Source organism: Giraffa tippelskirchi, chromosome 14 (assembly GCF_054371585.1).
Source record: "Giraffa tippelskirchi isolate mGirTip1 chromosome 14, T2T-mGirTip1v1.2.pri, whole genome shotgun sequence".
Classification (NCBI taxonomy): domain Eukaryota; kingdom Metazoa; phylum Chordata; class Mammalia; order Artiodactyla; family Giraffidae; genus Giraffa; species Giraffa tippelskirchi.
The window spans coordinates 8,891,386-8,914,344 of NC_137288.1; the positions used below are offsets into that span (position 1 = coordinate 8,891,386).

At 55.0% G+C, this 22,959-nt stretch overlaps 3 protein-coding genes and 1 long non-coding RNA gene across 4 annotated transcripts in view; 1 reads left to right on the plus strand and 3 right to left on the minus strand.

The window, feature by feature from the left end:
• The window catches only part of LOC145534148 (uncharacterized), a 770,273-nt gene that overhangs the window by 291,757 nt on the left and 455,557 nt on the right, over positions 1–22,959 (plus strand). Inside the window, exons 38-40 of the long non-coding RNA XR_014074274.1 lie at positions 6,159–6,270; positions 13,807–13,918; positions 21,449–21,560. This is a non-coding gene — a long non-coding RNA (uncharacterized LOC145534148). The remainder of the gene's footprint in view (positions 1–6,158; positions 6,271–13,806; positions 13,919–21,448; positions 21,561–22,959) is intronic.
• Positions 617–2,468, minus strand: LOC145534083 (uncharacterized). The gene is made up of 3 exons (XM_081561451.1): positions 2,277–2,468; positions 1,565–1,877; positions 617–1,312 (listed from the first exon to the last, which is right to left on the minus strand). The coding sequence occupies exons 1-3, from the start codon at positions 2,409–2,411 to the stop codon at positions 684–686; spliced, it is 1,077 nt and encodes a 358-aa protein (XP_081417577.1). The 5' UTR covers positions 2,412–2,468; the 3' UTR covers positions 617–683.
• LOC145533884 (uncharacterized) lies at positions 8,303–13,381 on the minus strand. Its single transcript, XM_081561228.1, has 3 exons — positions 9,920–13,381; positions 9,208–9,520; positions 8,303–8,955 (listed from the first exon to the last, which is right to left on the minus strand). Exons 1-3 carry the CDS (start codon positions 10,154–10,156, stop codon positions 8,327–8,329), a joined length of 1,179 nt encoding a protein of 392 aa, XP_081417354.1. The 5' UTR covers positions 10,157–13,381; the 3' UTR covers positions 8,303–8,326.
• On the minus strand, positions 15,908–17,753 carry LOC145534128 (uncharacterized). Its single transcript, XM_081561500.1, has 3 exons — positions 17,568–17,753; positions 16,856–17,168; positions 15,908–16,603 (listed from the first exon to the last, which is right to left on the minus strand). The coding sequence occupies exons 1-3, from the start codon at positions 17,700–17,702 to the stop codon at positions 15,975–15,977; spliced, it is 1,077 nt and encodes a 358-aa protein (XP_081417626.1). The 5' UTR covers positions 17,703–17,753; the 3' UTR covers positions 15,908–15,974.

Below are 22,959 nucleotides of genomic sequence, written 5' to 3' on the forward strand. Positions count from 1 at the left end.
AAGTACACGGGCCATGGGCATTGCCTCTCCTTGGAACTTCCCATGTGTTTCTCTTTTTTATGGAACAGTGATTTTCTAGAGGGGTTCTGGGCCACAAGGATGTTGGGTCATTTTCTAGCCTTCTGTCATGAAGAACGCTTTCCTGGGTGTTGGGGTGGTTTGTTGTTCCAGCTCCCTTTCTTGGCTTCTTTTGGGAGCTGGTGCAACAAGACGAGCTCAGCCTCTGCCTTCTGGCTGAGATGTCACCCTTGACACAGCAATGCCTGCCTGGAGATAATGATGGCAGTTGCCAAAAGGGCTTCGTTTGGCACATGGTATCTTGAAAGGACGTACACCGTCCTTTCAGATATCAAAGGCTAGTTCAAATGACGTACAAATGAGAACTCTCCAATGGAGTCTTACAGTAGTTGGAGAGTCCAAAAAAGACTCCTTCAGTCATTTCACTGAGAGTCATTGATTGGGGACACCAAGAATATAGGAAGGAATGCACAAAGAAAGGATGAAATTGTGTTCAGGATCGGGGGAAGGGATGAACAGGGCGTGCTTGCCTTGAATCCAGGCTTTGTTGGGGGGTGGGGCATAAAGATCAAACGGGTCTGAAACTACAAAGTGGTGATGGTAACACAGTATCACCAGAGTTACACAACAGTGTTCCCAAATTGCAACAATGATGAAAAAGTTTACTAATCCCAACTTAACCAACAAAAGTACAGGAAACCATACAAAAAATAAAACATCACCAGAAAGGTGGAAACAAAGCAAATGCAAAGCAGTTCAGGGGAAAGGAACTCCATGTCCCCTGGGGGCAGACCGAGTTGCCAGCGTCCACGGTGAGCAGACGGGGATGGAGGCTGCAGAGCCGACCGCTCCCCTGGACGTGGTGTTTCCGGCAAGGGCTCTGGGTGTCTGTCCAGAGCGGGGGCTCGTTCTCCCTGCAGGGGTGGGTGAGTCATCGTGGGCGTCTGGGTGTTGCGCGGGAGCCAGGGCAGGCTCTCCCTGCCGAGGCGGTGACTCCTCCTCTGCCTCGGGTTCTCCTGCCAGAGCCCGAGCAGGTAGAGGTGCACGTGGAGGTGGAGGTTCTGGCTGAGGGGGTGGGACATCAGTGCCTGGGGCTGGGGGTCCTGCAGGCATGGAGATCCGATCTGCCCGGTGTGCTGGCCAGTACCCAGCTGGCCTGGTGTCTCTGCGAGGGCAAGTCTCGGTTCTCCATCTGCCCTCGGTGGATCCCTGGGTCCTGCACCTGGAGCCAGCACCTCTGTAGGGACAGGTCTGGGAAGCGGAGCCTGGTTCCAGTTGGAGGCCAGTGCTAGAGCTGGGGGAGAAGCAAAGTTTGCCCACAGGCCAGCCTTGGCATGTGCGTCTCCCGGGACAGAAAGCTTCCAAGAGATTCCCAAAGAATACCCAGCGTCGGATGTCTTTTGGGACTGAAGTGTGCAAGATGGGGGGCGGGGGGTGTGAGGCCAGCGCTTGCTGCAGGCCCAGCAGCAGCTTTCGGGGACTCGTCCCTGTGTAGCTCAGCACCCCCTCCCCACACACTCCCGTGCACCAGCCCCAGCGTCCTCACCTCTGTGCTCTGGCGTGCTGGGCTCCAGGTCCTCCTGCTGCCTCAGAGGCCGGGGTTCTCGGGACTCTGGGTCGGAGCCGGGTGTGCTGAGCTCCGTGGCAGCCTCAGACTGGGCCGCCGGGTGTATCCTGGGCGGTGTCTCGGCAGCAGGCCTTCCCCGCCTCCGCTTCTCCCCCGGTGGGGCTGATGCCTCCGTGGGCACGCTCACCTGGAGCCTGCACTGGGCCTCACGGGCGGGGGGGTGGTGCTCCGACCCCTCCCTCCGGGAGGTGGATGGGGTGTCCCCGTCCTCGGCCTCATCACGTGGGAAGCTCTGCAACGACAGTGACCGTCAGCCAGCCATGCTAGGAGTTTTCCGAGCTGGGCCTGGGCAGTGGAGCCGCTGCTTCTGCCTGCTCGAACTTCTCTTCCCAGAAGGGTCAGAGACGTGTGTCTGCTCAGATCCCCACCCGGGAGGAAAGAGACCCACCTGAGGGTGTGAGGTCCGCCTGGGCGGCCGCCGCTGCCCGCACTCTCCCCATCCCGCCCAGCCTGCTCTCCCCTGGGGTGTGGACACAACTTGTCCACAGGCTTCTGACCCCACATCCGCCTGGGCTTCCTTGAGGGAGACACACCCCAAGAAACCCGCATCCACACACACAGGCAAAGGACCCGCTGTTTCCGGGTGGCATGGGAGAGGCGGCCTGGTCCGTCCTGGGGCTCCCCGTGTTACCTTTCTGTTTCTCCGGGCAAAGGGCCAGAGGCCTCTCGGGGGTGTCCTGAGCCAACGTCGACAGGGTGCCCGCGCACACTGCCTGTGAGCACTCCTGAGGCCCCGGCCTCTGGGCAGGGGCAAACAGCCGAACATCTTGGCAGCCAGTGAACTGGCTGGGGGCTCCTCTCCGCTCTGGAGGCCTGGATACCCGGGCTGCGGGTTCTGTTGGGTTCTGTTGCCGGCAGGTGACATCATCTCCTGGGGTTCGTGCTGAGGTCCCTTCCCCAAAACTTCCCAAGGGAATCTCTGGGTTTCTGACTGCTCGACCACCCCTCTTAGGCCATGTGCAGGCACAGTGACACCCACACAGCCCAGCCCACAGCCCTGGGGAGGCCTGGGTTCAGCCAGGGCCTGAGCTCCGAGGACCCCACTGCTCTCAGACCAGGCTCCTTCTTCTCATAAGTGGTGTGGCCCTGGACAAGCATATGCCCCTCAGGGTTGCCCCAGTCTCTCCATCTGCAGAGCGGTGGTCATTCTCCCATCTGCTTCCTAGGTCTGTCGGCCTACGAGCAGCTCCATGCCTTTCCACCTGGGGCCGATATCACGTGGAGCTTGTGCGCTGAGACTTCAGAAATAAAGATTCCATCCAGGGCTGACACAGCACAGAATGGGGCAGAACGAGGCCTGGATGTGCCGTGGTACCCAGGAAAAGGCACTCCCCCTCCTGACTGTTTTGAGACCCCGCATCCAAGTTGGAGGACCGAAAGGAAGACTCGAAGGTCTCCCTCTCTTATAGAAAAGAGTAGCCAACTTTCTGCTCCTCTGTTTCCATTGAGATTCTGTTCAAGTGTCCCAGCTCGGCTTCTGCGGGTGGCTGAGCTTCTAATGGCTCCCTGCGTTCTTGTCTTTTCCTCTCCAAACCTTCCGTCCTTTTCCCCCTTCTGGGGTGGAAGGGCGCTGTCATTGCTTCTACCTTCGAGGCAGATTGAGGAAAAGTCTGGACCGTCGACTCCTTTCCTCTCTTTGGTTCCGTGTCTCTCTCTGGCTGTGTCCCTCTCTTTTCCTTTCTCAGTTCCGTCTGTGTCTTCCTCTTTCTCTCTCGTGTGTGGATGGATGGATGCTAGGGATGCACATGTATATGATTAGATGAGGGTTATGTTTTAGGGATAGGTTAGAGGGAGAGAAAGGCTTTAGGTCGGAGTTGGTCATGGGGGAAGGGTCAAGGGTGGTGGTGGTGTTGTTTCTTGGAATCTGAGTGCTGTGCATTCTTCGTCTCTTTCCATATGAACCCCTTCTCAGATACACCACTTGCAAGGAGTCTCTCATGTTTTGTTTCCTATCTTTTGCATTTGTGAATGCTTAGCTTCTCTGTTGTGAAGAGGTTCCATTGGATGGAAACCCATGGGTGTACTTCGTGTACCTCTTTGCCTTACTTGAAGAGACCCATTTCGACCTCCACCCAGCAAATGGCAAGGAGACTCTGATGTTAAGGAGCCTTTGACCTACGCTTCTTTCTAGCTATCTCATGACATCAGTCTTTAGGGTGAGGTTTTCCCCCTATATTGAGGTGGTATGAGATCAAAACCAATAGCGTTCTTCAGATGTAGCTGTCTGGTTTTCCCATGGACATTGATTGAAGAGGCTTTCTTGTTCCCATTTGGATATTCTCCCCTTCTGTGTCAGAGATGAGTTGACCATGGATGCTGGGGTTTGTTTCTGGACCCTCCACTTTATTCCATCGATCTGGATCTGTGTGTGTTGTTGTATTCCCAATAGCATACTGTCCTGCTGCTGCTGCTGCGGCTAAGTCACTTCAGTCGTGTCTGACTCTGCGTGACCCCATGGCCTGCAGCCTACCAGGCTCCTCCGTCCAGGACATTTTCCAGGCAAGAGTACTGGAGTGGGTCGCCATTGCCTTCTCCGATACTCTCCTGAGGATCTTAGTTTGGTCGTCTAATTTCCTTTCACACAACCTTGGATGTCCGTATCGGGGCTTTTTCGTCGGATTGTATTGACAGTTTAGGCTCTTTTCTGTCTCCGTACCCCTTTTGCAATTCTTTGTTCGGTGCGAAAATGCATTGGCATTTTGGGAGGAATAGCATCGAAGCTGTGGATTGCCTTGTGGGGCTGTGACATCATTTTCCCAATAGGAATTCTTTCAAGCCCTGAGCACAGCTTCTCTTTCCAGTGATTGGTGTGGGCTTGATCTTCCTTCTTCCATCTCTCGCCGTTTTGTGAGAACAGGTCCATCCTTCCCTTCTGGGTTAGATGGACTGGTGGGTATCACTTCAGTGAATGGCATTGTCAGTGGGGGTGATAATTCCCTTCTCGTTGGAAGACTTTGCTGTGAGTATTAGAAATGCAAGTGACTTCTCTTCCCCTTCCTCCCTGTCCATCTCTCAGAGCCACCGGGAAACAGAGGCCTCATCCACGGTCACACAGGCCTGAGGGGGTGCAACTAGACTGTTGTTTCTTCAGGCCCTCAGTGCTGGACATCATCCGGGATCCTCTGTGTGTGTCTTCCTCAGTCTGGTGTCCCTTCAGACCTTTCCCTAGTTTTCACAGGCTTGTTGTGTTGGTGTTCTTTGTCTGTTTGGAGACACATCCTTGATAAGCTTTGTGTTTCCACTCATTCGTCTCGCGATGTATGACCTGTCTTTTGCTTTTGTCATGAGGTCTTTCCCACAGTAGATATCTTTGATTTTGCAAAGTCCACTGTATTCTCTGGGTTTTTTTTTTTTTTGTGGACTGGCTTTTAGTTTTGTGTGTGAAGACTCAAAGCACGTGTCCGGTTTCTGCTCATTGTTCTTCGAGATTTGTGACAAGTTTTCATGGAAAGTTTGTCTAGGGATAACTGGAAGTGAACTCGGTGTAAGGTGTCAAGTCTCCATCTCCATTCCTGTCATCCCCTGCAGTTTCCAATTCCCTGTTCCTGAGTGGTTTTAGAGACCTTGTGGGGAGTTTGGTTGCATTGGAGTTTGCATTTCCACCTTGATTCGATTCACACTGTTCTGCCCTCAGGGACACTGTCAAGGGGGAGTGAGGAGCAGCCTGCACTTCCAGCAGTGACCACACGGTGGGGCGAGTGCTGCTCTCCCCTCAGGGAGCCCCAGGCCAAAGGCATCCCAGTGAGGAGCCAGCTCTGTGCTCAGCTGAAAGGAGTTAGTCTCTCAGGAGCCTCTGAGCCCTTGCCTTTGGATCACCCAGGGTGGGCATTTACTGGGACAGAAAAAATTGCCCTGAATTCCATGGACGGAAGAGCCTGGCTGTGTAGAGTTCGTGAGTTGCCGCGAATCAGACACAACTGAGGACACAAAAATTCTATAGATTAAAACACTTTTTGGGGGTGGGGGGGAGTGAAAGGGGGGGATGTGGGTTTTTTTGTCTTATATAATAGCCAAGAGAAATCTAGTTTAAACCTAAATTCACATAGACGGGAAAGGTATAGCTCTCCGTCACCCTATTAAAAAAAAAAAAAAACTACTAAACTTTTCTGAAAGTTTATTTAGTAGCTTCCTTGAGCAGTTCATTGTGAAGCATTTTTTTTTTTTTCTGTGACATTGGCCTCATTAAAAAGCACGGTTTGCCTTTACTGGATAATTCTGTTCATTGGTTTCTTAGGGAACCTTGGTAATATTTGAGTTTCCTGGGGAGTATTGTCAGATGACCTGGCCCTGGCCAATCGGTGCGTTCCACCTCCCTGGCCACTGTGATTGGCTCCGGGCTGGGGCAGTGCCCAATCGGGGCCCAGGGCCGGGCCTCCCGTTGGAAGCCAGGGGAAGACGAGCTGTCGTCCTGCTGGGGTAGGGGAAGGGGTGGGGCCGGGGGAGGTCAGGCTCCAGCAGTGGGAGGGGCGTGAGGCCCGCCTGCGGCAGTTGGTGACCTTCCTGCTCCCCTCAGGGCAGAGCCGCCGGCCTGAGAATGAGGGCGCTGCTGAGCCCAGGGCCTGGGATGGCCCGTTGCTGCTGTGGTCCCAGAGCTCCACCCGAGACCTGAGGGAAGCCGTCTGCCCGTGAGTCCTCTCCCGCTTGTCTGTCAGCTTGTTTGAACCATGCTGGGTTTTCTGCCCAGCTGGCTAAGGGGAGTCCCTGGAAATGCAAGGGTGTGGGTTTTGGCAGACTTCAGGGAAGACATGCCAGATGAGCCTGAGAGACTCCAGCTTAATCTGGATTCAGGAGATATCTCTTCGGGCCAGCTAGTAATTGTAGGATAAGCCTAATGAGTCTTCACAGGATGAAGAGAGTAACGTGCCAAGGTAGCAATCGATGTCCTCATTCGAGAGGATGAAGCTGGTGCTCAGAGAAGGGGGGAACTTGGCCACAGCAAGGAGGTGTGCACCCAGACAGAACCCCCAGATCCGGCCATTGGAGCTCAGGGAGGCCACTGGTGTGGCTTGTCCCTGTGGCAGGGGCCGAGGCACGCAGCCCACCCTGATTCCTGCGGGGGCCTGACTTGGGAAGTGCCATCTGGTAGCTTTGAGACTCACCAAACCAAATTGCACTGGAGAGAGGAGGGACACCTTCCTTCATCCACCCCCCACCCCCGCCGGATTCCCACATACCCTGACCCCTTTCTCCCGATTTCGGAGCCATTTCCAGAGTCCCGCTCATATGACCTCATTCGAAGTGCACTGTGGACGAGCTGCCATCTGCAGCTACTACCACAGCGGCCAAGGGCTTTAGCTCCCGACTACCTCCCTTCCTTTGGAACTTGGGGGCCCTCTACTCCCCACTTGCACACCACAGACCTTTGCTGAGGATTGTGGGGACCCTCACTCAGTTTGCAGTACGTTGTAGCCATCCCTGTCCTCTCTATACCTCCCTTGAAACTCAGCTTGTGAGCTCCTTTGGAGCAGCGTGGCCCACCTGGCTGCAACGGAAGAGACACAGCTGACAGTGAAACAACAGCTTAGATCTGAGACCCGGAAAGCTCTGTCAGAAGGGACCTCCCTCTTCACACCGTAGAGGCTGTAGGAGGCGCCAGGCTTTCGAACCAGTGCTGGGGCCAAAATGACTCCACAGCTGTTTTCCTTCCTGGGGAGGGTTCTGGCTCGAGTGGGAATGGCTCAAGTCTCCTAAGGTTCTGCAAGCCCACTGTGTGCAGATTCACGGTACACAGAGAGGAGAAGGTGGAGTCCTGCCCTGTAGGTGGTCACAGCTCACGGATGAGCCAGGCAGGCAGGCAGGCAGGGCATGAGAACACCTGAGCTGCCTTCATGAGTGAATGGTGTGGGGGCAGAGGAAGAGAAGCCGGTCTGCTCCCTCGTGTGGTGCCCCGGGCAGGTTGTCCCCAGAGGAAACCCTTACGACGGTGAGGACTATCACTGCTGTTTCCCAAGGGGTTCCGTCGGTGCGTGTCTTCCCCGGAGCGGTCAGGCCGTCTCTCAAGTACACGGGCCATGGGCATTGCCTCTCCTTGGAACTTCCCATGTGTTTCTCTTTTTTATGGAACAGTGATTTTCTAGAGGGGTTCTGGGCCACAAGGATGTTGGGTCATTTTCTAGCCTTCTGTCATGAAGAACGCTTTCCTGGGTGTTGGGGTGGTTTGTTGTTCCAGCTCCCGTTCTTGGCTTCTTTTGGGAGCTGGTGCAACAAGACGAGCTCAGCCTCTGCCTTCTGGCTGAGATGTCACCCTTGACACAGCAATGCCTGCCTGGAGATAATGATGGCAGTTGCCAAAAGGGCTTCGTTTGGCACATGGTATCTTGAAAGGACGTACACCGTCCTTTCAGATATCAAAGGCTAGTTCAAATGACATAAAAATGAGAACTCTCCAATGGAGTCTTACAGTAGTTGGAGAGTCCAAAAAACACTCCTTCAGTCATTTCACTGAGAGTCATTGATTGGGGACACCAAGAATATAGGAAGGAATGCACAAAGAAAGGATGAAATTGTGTTCAGGATCGGGGGAAGGGATGAACAGGGCGTGCTTGCCTTGAATCCAGGCTTTGTTGGGGGGTGGGGCATAAAGATCAAACGGGTCTGAAACTACAAAGTGGTGATGGTAACACAGTATCACCAGAGTTACACAACAGTGTTCCCAAATTGCAACAATGATGAAAAAGTTTACTAATCCCAACTTAACCAACAAAAGTACAGGAAACCATACAAAAAATAAAACATCACCAGAAAGGTGGAAACAAAGCAAATGCAAAGCAGTTCAGGGGAAAGGAACTCCATGTCCCCTGGGGGCAGACCGAGTTGCCAGCGTCCACGGTGAGCAGACGGGGATGGAGGCTGCAGAGCCGACCGCTCCCCTGGACGTGGTGTTTCCGGCAAGGGCTCTGGGTGTCTGTCCAGAGCGGGGGCTCGTTCTCCCTGCAGGGGTGGGTGAGTCATCGTGGGCGTCTGGGTGTTGCGCGGGAGCCAGGGCAGGCTCTCCCTGCCGAGGCGGTGACTCCTCCTCTGCCTCGGGTTCTCCTGCCAGAGCCCGAGCAGGTAGAGGTGCACGTGGAGGTGGAGGTTCTGGCTGAGGGGGTGGGACATCAGTGCCTGGGGCTGGGGGTCCTGCAGGCATGGAGATCCGATCTGCCCGGTGTGCTGGCCAGTACCCAGCTGGCCTGGTGTCTCTGCGAGGGCAAGTCTCGGTTCTCCATCTGCCCTCGGTGGATCCCTGGGTCCTGCACCTGGAGCCAGCACCTCTGTAGGGACAGGTCTGGGAAGCGGAGCCTGGTTCCAGTTGGAGGCCAGTGCTAGAGCTGGGGGAGAAGCAAAGTTTGCCCACAGGCCAGCCTTGGCATGTGCGTCTCCCGGGACAGAAAGCTTCCAAGAGATTCCCAAAGAATACCCAGCATCGGATGTCTTTTGGGACTGAAGTGTGCAAGATGGGGGGCGGGGGGTGTGAGGCCAGCGCTTGCTGCAGGCCCAGCAGCAGCTTTCGGGGACTCGTCCCTGTGTAGCTCAGCACCCCCTCCCCACACACTCCCGTGCACCAGCCCCAGCGTCCTCACCTCTGTGCTCTGGCGTGCTGGGCTCCAGGTCCTCCTGCTGCCTCAGAGGCCGGGGTTCTCGGGACTCTGGGTCGGAGCCGGGTGTGCTGAGCTCCGTGGCAGCCTCAGACTGGGCCGCCGGGTGTATCCTGGGCGGTGTCTCGGCAGCAGGCCTTCCCCGCCTCCGCTTCTCCCCCGGTGGGGCTGATGCCTCCGTGGGCACGCTCACCTGGAGCCTGCACTGGGCCTCACGGGCGGGGGGGTGGTGCTCCGACCCCTCCCTCCGGGAGGTGGATGGGGTGTCCCCGTCCTCGGCCTCATCACGTGGGAAGCTCTGCAACGACAGTGACCGTCAGCCAGCCATGCTAGGAGTTTTCCGAGCTGGGCCTGGGCAGTGGAGCCGCTGCTTCTGCCTGCTCGAACTTCTCTTCCCAGAAGGGTCAGAGACGTGTGTCTGCTCAGATCCCCACCCGGGAGGAAAGAGACCCACCTGAGGGTGTGAGGTCCGCCTGGGCGGCCGCCGCTGCCCGCACTCTCCCCATCCCGCCCAGCCTGCTCTCCCCTGGGGTGTGGACACAACTTGTCCGCAGGCTTCTGACCCCACATCCGCCTGGGCTTCCTTGAGGGAGACACACCCCAAGAAACCCGCATCCACACACACAGGCAAAGGACCCGCTGTTTCCGGGTGGCATGGGAGAGGCGGCCTGGTCCGTCCTGGGGCTCCCCGTGTTACCTTTCTGTTTCTCCGGGCAAAGGGCCAGAGGCCTCTCGGGGGTGTCCTGAGCCAACGTCGACAGGGTGCCCGCGCACACTGCCTGTGAGCACTCCTGAGGCCCCGGCCTCTGGGCAGGGGCAAACAGCAGAACATCCTGGCAGCCAGTGAACTGGCTGGGGGCTCCTCTCCGCTCTGGAGGCCTGGATACCCGGGCTGCGGGTTCTGTTGGGTTCTGTTGCCAGCAGGTGACATCATCTCCTGGGGTTCGTGCTGAGGTCCCTTCCCCAAAACTTCCCAAGGGAATCTCTGGGTTTCTGACTGCGCGACCACCCCCCTTGGGCCATGTGCAGGCACAGTGACACCCACACAGCCCAGCCCACAGCCCTGGGGAGGCCTGGGTTCAGCCAGGGCCTGAGCTCCGAGGACCCCACTGCTCTCAGACCAGGCTCCTTCTTCTCATAAGTGGTGTGGCCCTGGACAAGCATATGCCCCTCAGGGTTGCCCCAGTCTCTCCATCTGCAGAGCGGTGGTCATTCTCCCATCTGCTTCCTAGGTCTGTCGGCCTACGAGCAGCTCCATGCCTTTCCACCTGGGGCCGATATCACGTGGAGCTTGTGCGCTGAGACTTCAGAAAGAAAGATTCCATCCAGGGCTGACACAGCACAGAATGGGGCAGAACGAGGCCTGGATGCGCCGTGGTACCCAGGAAAAGGCACTCCCCCTCCTGACTGTTTTGAGACCCCGCATCCAAGTTGGAGGACCGAAAGGAAGACTCGAAGGTCTCCCTCTCTTATAGAAAAGAGTAGCCAACTATCTGCTCCTCTGTTTCCATTGAGATTCTGTTCAAGTGTCCCAGCTCGGCTTCTGCGGATGGCTGAGCTTCTAATGGCTCCCTGCATTCTTGTCTTTTCCTCTCCAAACCTTCCGTCCTTTTCCCCCTTCTGGGGTGGAAGGGCACTGTCATTGCTTCTACCTTCGAGGCAGATTGAGGAAAAGTCTGGACCGTCGACTCCTTTCCTCTCTTTGGTTCCGTGTCTCTCTCTGGCTGTGTCCCTCTCTTTTCCTTTCTCAGTTCCGTCTGTGTCTTCCTCTTTCTCTCTCGTGTGTGGATGGATGGATGCTAGGGATGCACATGTATATGATTAGATGAGGGTTATGTTTTAGGGATAGGTTAGAGGGAGAGAAAGGCTTTAGGTCGGAGTTGGTCATGGGGGAAGGGTCAAGGGTGGTGGTGGTGTTGTTTCTTGGAATCTGAGTGCTGTGCATTCTTCGTCTCTTTCCATATGAACCCCTTCTCAGATACACCACTTGCAAGGAGTCTCTCATGTTTTGTTTCCTATCTTTTGCATTTGTGAATGCTTAGCTTCTCTGTTGTGAAGAGGTTCCATTGGATGGAAACCCATGGGTGTACTTCGTGTACCTCTTTGCCTTACTTGAAGAGACCCATTTCGACCTCCACCCAGCAAATGGCAAGGAGACTCTGATGTTAAGGAGCCTTTGACCTACGCTTCTTTCTAGCTATCTCATGACATCAGTCTTTAGGGTGAGGTTTTCCCCCTATATTGAGGTGGTATGAGATCAAAACCAATAGCGTTCTTCAGATGTAGCTGTCTGGTTTTCCCATGGACATTGATTGAAGAGGCTTTCTTGTTCCCATTTGGATATTCTCCCCTTCTGTGTCAGAGATGAGTTGACCATGGATGCTGGCGTTTGTTTCTGGACCCTCCACTTTATTCCATCGATCTGGATCTGTGTGTGTTGTTGTATTCCCAATAGCATACTGTCCTGCTGCTGCTGCTGCGGTTAAGTCACTTCAGTCGTGTCTGACTCTGCGTGACCCCATGGCCTGCAGCCTACCAGGCTCCTCCGTCCAGGACATTTTCCAGGCAAGAGTACTGGAGTGGGTCGCCATTGCCTTCTCCGATACTCTCCTGAGGATCCTAGTTTGGTCGTCTAATTTCCTTTCACACAACCTTGGATGTCCGTATCGGGGCTTTTTCGTCGGATTGTATTGACAGTTTAGGCTCTTTTCTGTCTCCGTACCCCTTTTGCAATTCTTTGTTCGGTGCGAAAATGCATTGGCATTTTGGGAGGAATAGCATCGAAGCTGTGGATTGCCTTGTGGGGCTGTGACATCATTTTCCCAATAGGAATTCTTTCAAGCCCTGAGCACAGCTTCTCTTTCCAGTGATTGGTGTGGGCTTGATCTTCCTTCTTCCATCTCTCGCCGTTTTGTGAGAACAGGTCCATCCTTCCCTTCTGGGTTAGATGGACTGGTGGGTATCACTTCAGTGAATGGCATTGTCAGTGGGGGTGATAATTCCCTTCTCGTTGGAAGACTTTGCTGTGAGTATTAGAAATGCAAGTGACTTCTCTTCCCCTTCCTCCCTGTCCATCTCTCAGAGCCACCGGGAAACAGAGGCCTCATCCACGGTCACACAGGCCTGAGGGGGTGCAACTAGACTGTTGTTTCTTCAGGCCCTCAGTGCTGGACATCATCCGGGATCCTCTGTGTGTGTCTTCCTCAGTCTGGTGTCCCTTCAGACCTTTCCCTAGTTTTCACAGGCTTGTTGTGTTGGTGTTCTTTGTCTGTTTGGAGACACATCCTTGATAAGCTTTGTGTTTCCACTCATTCGTCTCGCGATGTATGACCTGTCTTTTGCTTTTGTCATGAGGTCTTTCCCACAGTAGATATCTTTGATTTTGCAAAGTCCACTGTATTCTCTGGTTTTTTTTTTTTTTTTTTGTGGACTGGCTTTCAGTTTTGTGTGTGAAGACTCAAAGCACGTGTCCGGTTTCTGCTCATTGTTCTTCGAGATTTGTGACAAGTTTTCATGGAAAGTTTGTCTAGGGATAACTGGAAGTGAACTCGGTGTAAGGTGTCAAGTCTCCATCTCCATTCCTGTCATCCCCTGCAGTTTCCAATTCCCTGTTCCTGAGTGGTTTTAGAGACCTTGTGGGGAGTTTGGTTGCATTGGAGTTTGCATTTCCACCTTGATTCGATTCACACTGTTCTGCCCTCAGGGACACTGTCAAGGGGGAGTGAGGAGCAGCCTGCACTTCCAGCAGTGACCACACGGTGGGGCGAGTGCTGCTCTCCCCTCAGGGAGCCCCAGGCCACAGGCATCCCAGTGAGGAGCCAGCTCTGTGCTCAGCTGAAAGGAGTTAGTCTCTCAGGAGCCTCTGAGCCCTTGCCTTTGGATCACCCAGGGTGGGCATTTACTGGGAGAGAAAAAATTGCCCTGAATTCCATGGACGGAAGAGCCTGGCTGTGTAGAGTTCGTGAGTTGCCGCGAATCAGACACAACTGAGGACACAAAAATTCTATAGATTAAAACACTTTTTGGGGGTGGGGGGGAGTGAAAGGGGGGGATGTGGGTTTTTTTGTCTTATATAATAGCCAAGAGAAATCTAGTTTAAACCTAAATTCACATAGACGGGAAAGGTATAGCTCTCCGTCACCCTATTAAAAAAAAAAAAAAAAAACTACTAAACTTTTCTGAAAGTTTATTTAGTAGCTTCCTTGAGCAGTTCATTGTGAAGCATTTTTTTTTTTTCTGTGACATTGGCCTCATTAAAAAGCACGGTTTGCCTTTACTGGATAATTCTGTTCATTGGTTTCTTAGGGAACCTTGGTAATATTTGAGTTTCCTGGGGAGTATGGTCACATGACCTGGCCCTGGCCAATCGGTGCGTTCCACCTCCCTGGCCACTGTGATTGGCTCCGGGCTGGGGCAGTGCCCAATCGGGGCCCAGGGCCGGGCCTCCCGTTGGAAGCCAGGGGAAGACGAGCTGTCGTCCTGCTGGGGTAGGGGAAGGGGTGGGGCTGGGGGAGGTCAGGCTCCAGCAGTGGGAGGGGCGTGAGGCCCGCCTGCGGCAGTTGGTGACCTTCCTGCTCCCCTCAGGGCAGAGCCGCCGGCCTGAGAATGAGGGCGCTGCTGAGCCCAGGGCCTGGGATGGCCCGTTGCTGCTGTGGTCCCAGAGCTCCACCCGAGACCTGAGGGAAGCCGTCTGCCCGTGAGTCCTCTCCCGCTTGTCTGTCAGCTTGTTTGAAGCATGCTGGGTTTTCTGCCCAGCTGGCTAAGGGGAGTCCCTGGAAATGCAAGGGTGTGGGTTTTGGCAGACTTCAGGGAAGACATGCCAGATGAGCCTGGGAGACTCCAGCTTAATCTGGATTCAGGAGATATCTCTTCGGGCCAGCTAGTAATTGTAGGATAAGCCTAATGAGTCTTCACAGGATGAAGAGAGTAACGTGCCAAGGTAGCAATCGATGTCCTCATTCGAGAGGATGAAGCTGGTGCTCAGAGAAGGGGGGAACTTGGCCACAGCAAGGAGGTGTGCACCCAGACAGAACCCCCAGATCCGGCCATTGGAGCTCAGGGAGGCCACTGGTGTGGCTTGTCCCTGTGTCAGGGGCCGAGGCACGCAGCCCACCCTGATTCCTGCGGGGGCCTGACTTGGGAAGTGCCATCTGGTAGCTTTGAGACTCACCAAACCAAATTGCACTGGAGAGAGGAGGGACACCTTCCTTCATCCACCCCCCACCCCCGCCGGATTCCCACATACCCTGACCCCTTTCTCCCGATTTCGGAGCCATTTCCAGAGTCCCGCTCATATGACCTCATTCGAAGTGCACTGTGGACGAGCTGCCATCTGCAGCTACTACCACAGCGGCCAAGGGCTTTAGCTCCCGACTACCTCCCTTCCTTTGGAACTTGGGGGCCCTCTACTCCCCACTTGCACACCACAGACCTTTGCTGAGGATTGTGGGGACCCTCACTCAGTTTGCAGTACGTTGTAGCCATCCCTGTCCTCTCTATACCTCCCTTGAAACTCAGCTTGTGAGCTCCTTTGGAGCAGCGTGGCCCACCTGGCTGCAACGGAAGAGACACAGCTGACAGTGAAACAACAGCTTAGATCTGAGACCCGGAAAGCTCTGTCAGAAGGGACCTCCCTCTTCACACCGTAGAGGCTGTAGGAGGCGCCAGGCTTTCGAACCAGTGCTGGGGCCAAAATGACTCCACAGCTGTTTTCCTTCCTGGGGAGGGTTCTGGCTCGAGTGGGAATGGCTCAAGTCTCCTAAGGTTCTGCAAGCCCACTGTGTGCAGATTCACGGTACACAGAGAGGAGAAGGTGGAGTCCTGCCCTGTAGGTGGTCACAGCTCACGGATGAGCCAGGCAGGCAGGCAGGCAGGGCATGAGAACACCTGAGCTGCCTTCATGAGTGAATGGTGTGGGGGCAGAGGAAGAGAAGCCGGTCTGCTCCCTCGTGTGGTGCCCCGGGCAGGTTGTCCCCAGAGGAAACCCTTACGACGGTGAGGACTATCACTGCTGTTTCCCAAGGGGTTCCGTCGGTGCGTGTCTTCCCCGGAGCGGTCAGGCCGTCTCTCAAGTACACGGGCCATGGGCATTGCCTCTCCTTGGAACTTCCCATGTGTTTCTCTTTTTTATGGAACAGTGATTTTCTAGAGGGGTTCTGGGCCACAAGGATGTTGGGTCATTTTCTAGCCTTCTGTCATGAAGAACGCTTTCCTGGGTGTTGGGGTGGTTTGTTGTTCCAGCTCCCGTTCTTGGCTTCTTTTGGGAGCTGGTGCAACAAGACGAGCTCAGCCTCTGCCTTCTGGCTGAGATGTCACCCTTGACACAGCAATGCCTGCCTGGAGATAATGATGGCAGTTGCCAAAAGGGCTTCGTTTGGCACATGGTATCTTGAAAGGACGTACACCGTCCTTTCAGATATCAAAGGCTAGTTCAAATGACATACAAATGAGAACTCTCCAATGGAGTCTTACAGTAGTTGGAGAGTCCAAAAAACACTCCTTCAGTCATTTCACTGAGAGTCATTGATTGGGGACACCAAGAATATAGGAAGGAATGCACAAAGAAAGGATGAAATTGTGTTCAGGATCGGGGGAAGGGATGAACAGGGCGTGCTTGCCTTGAATCCAGGCTTTGTTGGGGGGTGGGGCATAAAGATCAAACGGGTCTGAAACTACAAAGTGGTGATGGTAACACAGTATCACCAGAGTTACACAACAGTGTTCCCAAATTGCAACAATGATGAAAAAGTTTACTAATCCCAACTTAACCAACAAAAGTACAGGAAACCATACAAAAAATAAAACATCACCAGAAAGGTGGAAACAAAGCAAATGCAAAGCAGTTCAGGGGAAAGGAACTCCATGTCCCCTGGGGGCAGACCGAGTTGCCAGCGTCCACGGTGAGCAGACGGGGATGGAGGCTGCAGAGCCGACCGCTCCCCTGGACGTGGTGTTTCCGGCAAGGGCTCTGGGTGTCTGTCCAGAGCGGGGGCTCGTTCTCCCTGCAGGGGTGGGTGAGTCATCGTGGGCGTCTGGGTGTTGCGCGGGAGCCAGGGCAGGCTCTCCCTGCCGAGGCGGTGACTCCTCCTCTGCCTCGGGTTCTCCTGCCAGAGCCCGAGCAGGTAGAGGTGCACGTGGAGGTGGAGGTTCTGGCTGAGGGGGTGGGACATCAGTGCCTGGGGCTGGGGGTCCTGCAGGCATGGAGATCCGATCTGCCCGGTGTGCTGGCCAGTACCCAGCTGGCCTGGTGTCTCTGCGAGGGCAAGTCTCGGTTCTCCATCTGCCCTCGGTGGATCCCTGGGTCCTGCACCTGGAGCCAGCACCTCTGTAGGGACAGGTCTGGGAAGCGGAGCCTGGTTCCAGTTGGAGGCCAGTGCTAGAGCTGGGGGAGAAGCAAAGTTTGCCCACAGGCCAGCCTTGGCATGTGCGTCTCCCGGGACAGAAAGCTTCCAAGAGATTCCCAAAGAATACCCAGCGTCGGATGTCTTTTGGGACTGAAGTGTGCAAGATGGGGGGCGGGGGGTGTGAGGCCAGCGCTTGCTGCAGGCCCAGCAGCAGCTTTCGGGGACTCGTCCCTGTGTAGCTCAGCACCCCCTCCCCACACACTCCCGTGCACCAGCCCCAGCGTCCTCACCTCTGTGCTCTGGCGTGCTGGGCTCCAGGTCCTCCTGCTGCCTCAGAGGCCGGGGTTCTCGGGACTCTGGGTCGGAGCCGGGTGTGCTGAGCTCCGTGGCAGCCTCAGACTGGGCCGCCGGGTGTATCCTGGGCGGTGTCTCGGCAGCAGGCCTTCCCCGCCTCCGCTTCTCCCCCGGTGGGGCTGATGCCTCCGTGGGCACGCTCACCTGGAGCCTGCACTGGGCCGCACGGGCGGGGGGGTGGTGCTCCAACCCCTCCCTCCGGGAGGTGGATGGGGTGTCCCCGTCCTCGGCCTCATCACGTGGGAAGCTCTGCAACGACAGTGACCGTCAGCCAGCCATGCTAGGAGTTTTCCGAGCTGGGCCTGGGCAGTGGAGCCGCTGCTTCTGCCTGCTCGAACTTCTCTTCCCAGAAGGGTCAGAGACGTGTGTCTGCTCAGATCCCCACCCGGGAGGAAAGAGACCCACCTGAGGGTGTGAGGTCCGCCTGGGCGGCCGCCGCTGCCCGCACTCTCCCCATCCCGCCCAGCCTGCTCTCCCCTGGGGTGTGGACACAACTTGTCCGCAGGCTTCTGACCCCACATCCGCCTGGGCTTCCTTGAGGGAGACACACCCCAAGAAACCCGCATCCACACACACAGGCAAAGGACCCGCTGTTTCCGGGTGGCATGGGAGAGGCGGCCTGGTCCGTCCTGGGGCTCCCCGTGTTACCTTTCTGTTTCTCCGGGCAAAGGGCCAGAGGCCTCTCGGGGGTGTCCTGAGCCAACGTCGACAGGGTGCCCGCGCACACTGCCTGTGAGCACTCCTGAGGCCCCGGCCTCTGGGCAGGGGCAAACAGCCGAACATCCTGGCAGCCAGTGAACTGGCTGGGGGCTCCTCTCCGCTCTGGAGGCCTGGATACCCGGGCTGCGGGTTCTGTTGGGTTCTGTTGCCGGCAGGTGACATCATCTCCTGGGGTTCGTGCTGAGGTCCCTTCCCCAAAACTTCCCAAGGGAATCTCTGGGTTTCTGACTGCTCGACCACCCCACTTAGGCCATGTGCAGGCACAGTGACACCCACACAGCCCAGCCCACAGCCCTGGGGAGGCCTGGGTTCAGCCAGGGCCTGAGCTCCGAGGACCCCACTGCTCTCAGACCAGGCTCCTTCTTCTCATAAGTGGTGTGGCCCTGGACAAGCATATGCCCCTCAGGGTTGCCCCAGTCTCTCCATCTGCAGAGCGGTGGTCATTCTCCCATCTGCTTCCTAGGTCTGTCGGCCTACGAGCAGCTCCATGCCTTTCCACCTGGGGCCGATATCACGTGGAGCTTGTGCGCTGAGACTTCAGAAAGAAAGATTCCATCCAGGGCTGACACAGCACAGAATGGGGCAGAACGAGGCCTGGATGCGCCGTGGTACCCAGGAAAAGGCACTCCCCCTCCTGACTGTTTTGAGACCCCGCATCCAAGTTGGAGGACCGAAAGGAAGACTCGAAGGTCTCCCTCTCTTACAGAAAAGAGTAGCCAACTTTCTGCTCCTCTGTTTCCATTGAGATTCTGTTCAAGTGTCCCAGCTCGGCTTCTGCGGGTGGCTGAGCTTCTAATGGCTCCCTGCGTTCTTGTCTTTTCCTCTCCAAACCTTCCGTCCTTTTCCCCCTTCTGGGGTGGAAGGGCGCTGTCATTGCTTCTACCTTCGAGGCAGATTGAGGAAAAGTCTGGACCGTCGACTCCTTTCCTCTCTTTGGTTCCGTGTCTCTCTCTGGCTGTGTCCCTCTCTTTTCCTTTCTCAGTTCCGTCTGTGTCTTCCTCTTTCTCTCTCGTGTGTGGATGGATGGATGCTAGGGATGCACATGTATATGATTAGATGAGGGTTATGTTTTAGGGATAGGTTAGAGGGAGAGAAAGGCTTTAGGTCGGAGTTGGTCATGGGGGAAGGGTCAAGGGTGGTGGTGGTGTTGTTTCTTGGAATCTGAGTGCTGTGCATTCTTCGTCTCTTTCCATATGAACCCCTTCTCAGATACACCACTTGCAAGGAGTCTCTCATGTTCTGTTTCCTATCTTTTGCATTTGTGAATGCTTAGCTTCTCTGTTGTGAAGAGGTTCCATTGGATGGAAACCCATGGGTGTACTTCGTGTACCTCTTTGCCTTACTTGAAGAGACCCATTTCGACCTCCGCCCAGCAAATGGCAAGGAGACTCTGATGTTAAGGAGCCTTTGACCTACGCTTCTTTCTAGCTATCTCATGACATCAGTCTTTAGGGTGAGGTTTTCCCCCTATATTGAGGTGGTATGAGATCAAAACCAATAGCGTTCTTCAGATGTAGCTGTCTGGTTTTCCCATGGATATTGATTGAAGAGGCTCTCTTGTTCCCATTTGGATATTCTCCCCTTCTGTGTCAGAGATGAGTTGACCATGGATGCTGGGGTTTGTTTCTGGACCCTCCACTTTATTCCATCGATCTGGATCTGTGTGTGTTGTTGTATTCCCAATAGCATACTGTCCTGCTGCTGCTGCTGCGGCTAAGTCACTTCAGTCGTGTCTGACTCTGCGTGACCCCATGGCCTGCAGCCTACCAGGCTCCTCCGTCCAGGACATTTTCCAGGCAAGAGTACTGGAGTGGGTCGCCATTGCCTTCTCCGATACTCTCCTGAGGATCCTAGTTTGGTCGTCTAATTTCCTTTCACACAACCTTGGATGTCCGTATCGGGGCTTTTTCGTCGGATTGTATTGACAGTTTAGGCTCTTTTCTGTCTCCGTACCCCTTTTGCAATTCTTTGTTCGGTGCGAAAATGCATTGGCATTTTGGGAGGAATAGCATCGAAGCTGTGGATTGCCTTGTGGGGCTGTGACATCATTTTCCCAATAGGAATTCTTTCAAGCCCTGAGCACAGCTTCTCTTTCCAGTGATTGGTGTGGGCTTGATCTTCCTTCTTCCATCTCTCGCCGTTTTGTGAGAACAGGTCCATCCTTCCCTTCTGGGTTAGATGGACTGGTGGGTATCACTTCAGTGAATGGCATTGTCAGTGGGGGTGATAATTCCCTTCTCGTTGGAAGACTTTGCTGTGAGTATTAGAAATGCAAGTGACTTCTCTTCCCCTTCCTCCCTGTCCATCTCTCAGAGCCACCGGGAAACAGAGGCCTCATCCACGGTCACACAGGCCTGAGGGGGTGCAACTAGACTGTTGTTTCTTCAGGCCCTCAGTGCTGGACATCATCCGGGATCCTCTGTGTGTGTCTTCCTCAGTCTGGTGTCCCTTCAGACCTTTCCCTAGTTTTCACAGGCTTGTTGTGTTGGTGTTCTTTGTCTGTTTGGAGACACATCCTTGATAAGCTTTGTGTTTCCACTCATTCGTCTCGCGATGTATGACCTGTCTTTTGCTTTTGTCATGAGGTCTTTCCCACAGTAGATATCTTTGATTTTGCAAAGTCCACTGTATTCTCTGGGTTGTTTTTTTTTGTGGACTGGCTTTTAGTTTTGTGTGTGAAGACTCAAAGCACGTGTCCGGTTTCTGCTCATTGTTCTTCGAGATTTGTGACAAGTTTTCATGGAAAGTTTGTCTAGGGATAACTGGAAGTGAACTAGGTGTAAGGTGTCAAGTCTCCATCTCCATTCTTGTCATCCCCTGCAGTTTCCAATTCCCTGTTCCTGAGTGGTTTTAGAGACCTTGTGGGGAGTTTGGTTTCATTGGAGTTTGCATTTCCACCTTGATTCGATTCACACTGTTCTGCCCTCAGGGACACTGTCAAGGGGGAGTGAGGAGCAGCCTGCACTTCCAGCAGTGACCACACGGTGGGGCGAGTGCTGCTCTCCCCTCAGGGAGCCCCAGGCCACAGGCATCCCAGTGAGGAGCCAGCTCTGTGCTCAGCTGAAAGGAGTTAGTCTCTCAGGAGCCTCTGAGCCCTTGCCTTTGGATCACCCAGGGTGGGCATTTACTGGGACAGAAAAAATTGCCCTGAATTCCATGGACGGAAGAGCCTGGCTGTGTAGAGTTCGTGAGTTGCCGCGAATCAGACACAACTGAGGACACAAAAATTCTATAGATTAAAACACTTTTTGGGGGTGGGGGGGAGTGAAAGGGGGGGATGTGGGTTTTTTTGTCTTATATAATAGCCAAGGGAAATCTAGTTTAAACCTAAATTCACATAGACGGGAAAGGTATAGCTCTCCGTCACCCTATTAAAAAAAAAAAAAAACTACTAAACTTTTCTGAAAGTTTATTTAGTAGCTTCCTTGAGCAGTTCATTGTGAAGCATTTTTTTTTTTTTTCTGTGACATTGGCCTCATTAAAAAGCACGGTTTGCCTTTACTGGATAATTCTGTTCATTGGTTTCTTAGGGAACCTTGGTAATATTTGAGTTTCCTGGGGAGTATGGTCACATGACCTGGCCCTGGCCAATCGGTGCGTTCCACCTCCCTGGCCACTGTGATTGGCTCCGGGCTGGGGCAGTGCCCAATCGGGGCCCAGGGCCGGGCCTCCCGTTGGAAGCCAGGGGAAGACGAGCTGTCGTCCTGCTGGGGTAGGGGAAGGGGTGGGGCCGGGGGAGGTCAGGCTCCAGCAGTGGGAGGGGCGTGAAGCCCGCCTGCGGCAGTTGGTGACCTTCCTGCTCCCCTCAGGGCAGAGCCGCCGGCCTGAGAATGAGGGCGCTGCTGAGCCCAGGGCCTGTGATGGCCCGTTGCTGCTGTGGTCCCAGAGCTCCACCCGAGACCTGAGGGAAGCCGTCTGCCCGTGAGTCCTCTCCCGCTTGTCTGTCAGCTTGTTTGAACCATGCTGGGTTTTCTGCCCAGCTGGCTAAGGGGAGTCCCTGGAAATGCAAGGGTGTGGGTTTTGGCAGACTTCAGGGAAGACATGCCAGATGAGCCTGGGAGACTCCAGCTTAATCTGGATTCAGGAGATATCTCTTCGGGCCAGCTAGTAATTGTAGGATAAGCCTAATGAGTCTTCACAGGATGAAGAGAGTAACGTGCCAAGGTAGCAATTGATGTCCTCATTCGAGAGGATGAAGCTGGTGCTCAGAGAAGGGGGGAACTTGGCCACAGCAAGGAGGTGTGCACCCAGACAGAACCCCCAGATCCGGCCATTGGAGCTCAGGGAGGCCACTGGTGTGGCTTGTCCCTGTGGCAGGGGCCGAGGCACGCAGCCCACCCTGATTCCTGCGGGGGCCTGACTTGGGAAGTGCCATCTGGTAGCTTTGAGACTCACCAAACCAAATTGCACTGGAGAGAGGAGGGACACCTTCCTTCATCCACCCCCCACCCCCGCCGGATTCCCACATACCCTGACCCCTTTCTCCCGATTTCGGAGCCATTTCCAGAGTCCCGCTCATATGACCTCATTCGAAGTGCACTGTGGACGAGCTGCCATCTGCAGCTACTACCACAGCGGCCAAGGGCTTTAGCTCCCGACTACCTCCCTTCCTTTGGAACTTGGGGGCCCTCTACTCCCCACTTGCACACCACAGACCTTTGCTGAGGATTGTGGGGACCCTCACTCAGTTTGCAGTACGTTGTAGCCATCCCTGTCCTCTCTATACCTCCCTTGAAACTCAGCTTGTGAGCTCCTTTGGAGCAGCGTGGCCCACCTGGCTGCAACGGAAGAGACACAGCTGACAGTGAAACAACAGCTTAGATCTGAGACCCGGAAAGCTCTGTCAGAAGGGACCTCCCTCTTCACACCGTAGAGGCTGTAGGAGGCGCCAGGCTTTCGAACCAGTGCTGGGGCCAAAATGACTCCACAGCTGTTTTCCTTCCTGGGGAGGGTTCTGGCTCGAGTGGGAATGGCTCAAGTCTCCTAAGGTTCTGCAAGCCCACTGTGTGCAGATTCACGGTACACAGAGAGGAGAAGGTGGAGTCCTGCCCTGTAGGTGGTCACAGCTCACGGATGAGCCAGGCAGGCAGGCAGGCAGGGCATGAGAACACCTGAGCTGCCTTCATGAGTGAATGGTGTGGGGGCAGAGGAAGAGAAGCCGGTCTGCTCCCTCGTGTGGTGCCCCGGGCAGGTTGTCCCCAGAGGAAACCCTTACGACGGTGAGGACTATCACTGCTGTTTCCCAAGGGGTTCCGTCGGTGCGTGTCTTCCCCGGAGCGGTCAGGCCGTCTCTCAAGTACACGGGCCATGGGCATTGCCT

What these genes read in the sequence shown, in the direction of transcription:
- LOC145534083 (XM_081561451.1), bottom strand. Translation starts at nt 2,411, where the DNA reads ATGTTCGGCTGTTTGCCCCTGCCCAGAGGCCGGGGCCTCAGGAGTGCT. An exon ending in TTGCCCGGAGAAACAGAAAG is followed by an intron (nt 1,878 to 2,276) that starts GTAACACGGGGA and finishes CTGTCGTTGCAG; the next exon opens with AGCTTCCCACGTGATGAGGC. An exon ending in CAGCACGCCAGAGCACAGAG is followed by an intron (nt 1,313 to 1,564) that starts GTGAGGACGCTG and finishes CTTCTCCCCCAG; the next exon opens with CTCTAGCACTGGCCTCCAAC.
- LOC145533884 (XM_081561228.1), bottom strand. Translation starts at nt 10,156, where the DNA reads ATGATGTCACCTGCTGGCAACAGAACCCAACAGAACCCGCAGCCCGGG. An exon ending in TTGCCCGGAGAAACAGAAAG is followed by an intron (nt 9,521 to 9,919) that starts GTAACACGGGGA and finishes CTGTCGTTGCAG; the next exon opens with AGCTTCCCACGTGATGAGGC. An exon ending in CAGCACGCCAGAGCACAGAG is followed by an intron (nt 8,956 to 9,207) that starts GTGAGGACGCTG and finishes CTTCTCCCCCAG; the next exon opens with CTCTAGCACTGGCCTCCAAC.
- LOC145534128 (XM_081561500.1), bottom strand. Translation starts at nt 17,702, where the DNA reads ATGTTCGGCTGTTTGCCCCTGCCCAGAGGCCGGGGCCTCAGGAGTGCT. An exon ending in TTGCCCGGAGAAACAGAAAG is followed by an intron (nt 17,169 to 17,567) that starts GTAACACGGGGA and finishes CTGTCGTTGCAG; the next exon opens with AGCTTCCCACGTGATGAGGC. An exon ending in CAGCACGCCAGAGCACAGAG is followed by an intron (nt 16,604 to 16,855) that starts GTGAGGACGCTG and finishes CTTCTCCCCCAG; the next exon opens with CTCTAGCACTGGCCTCCAAC.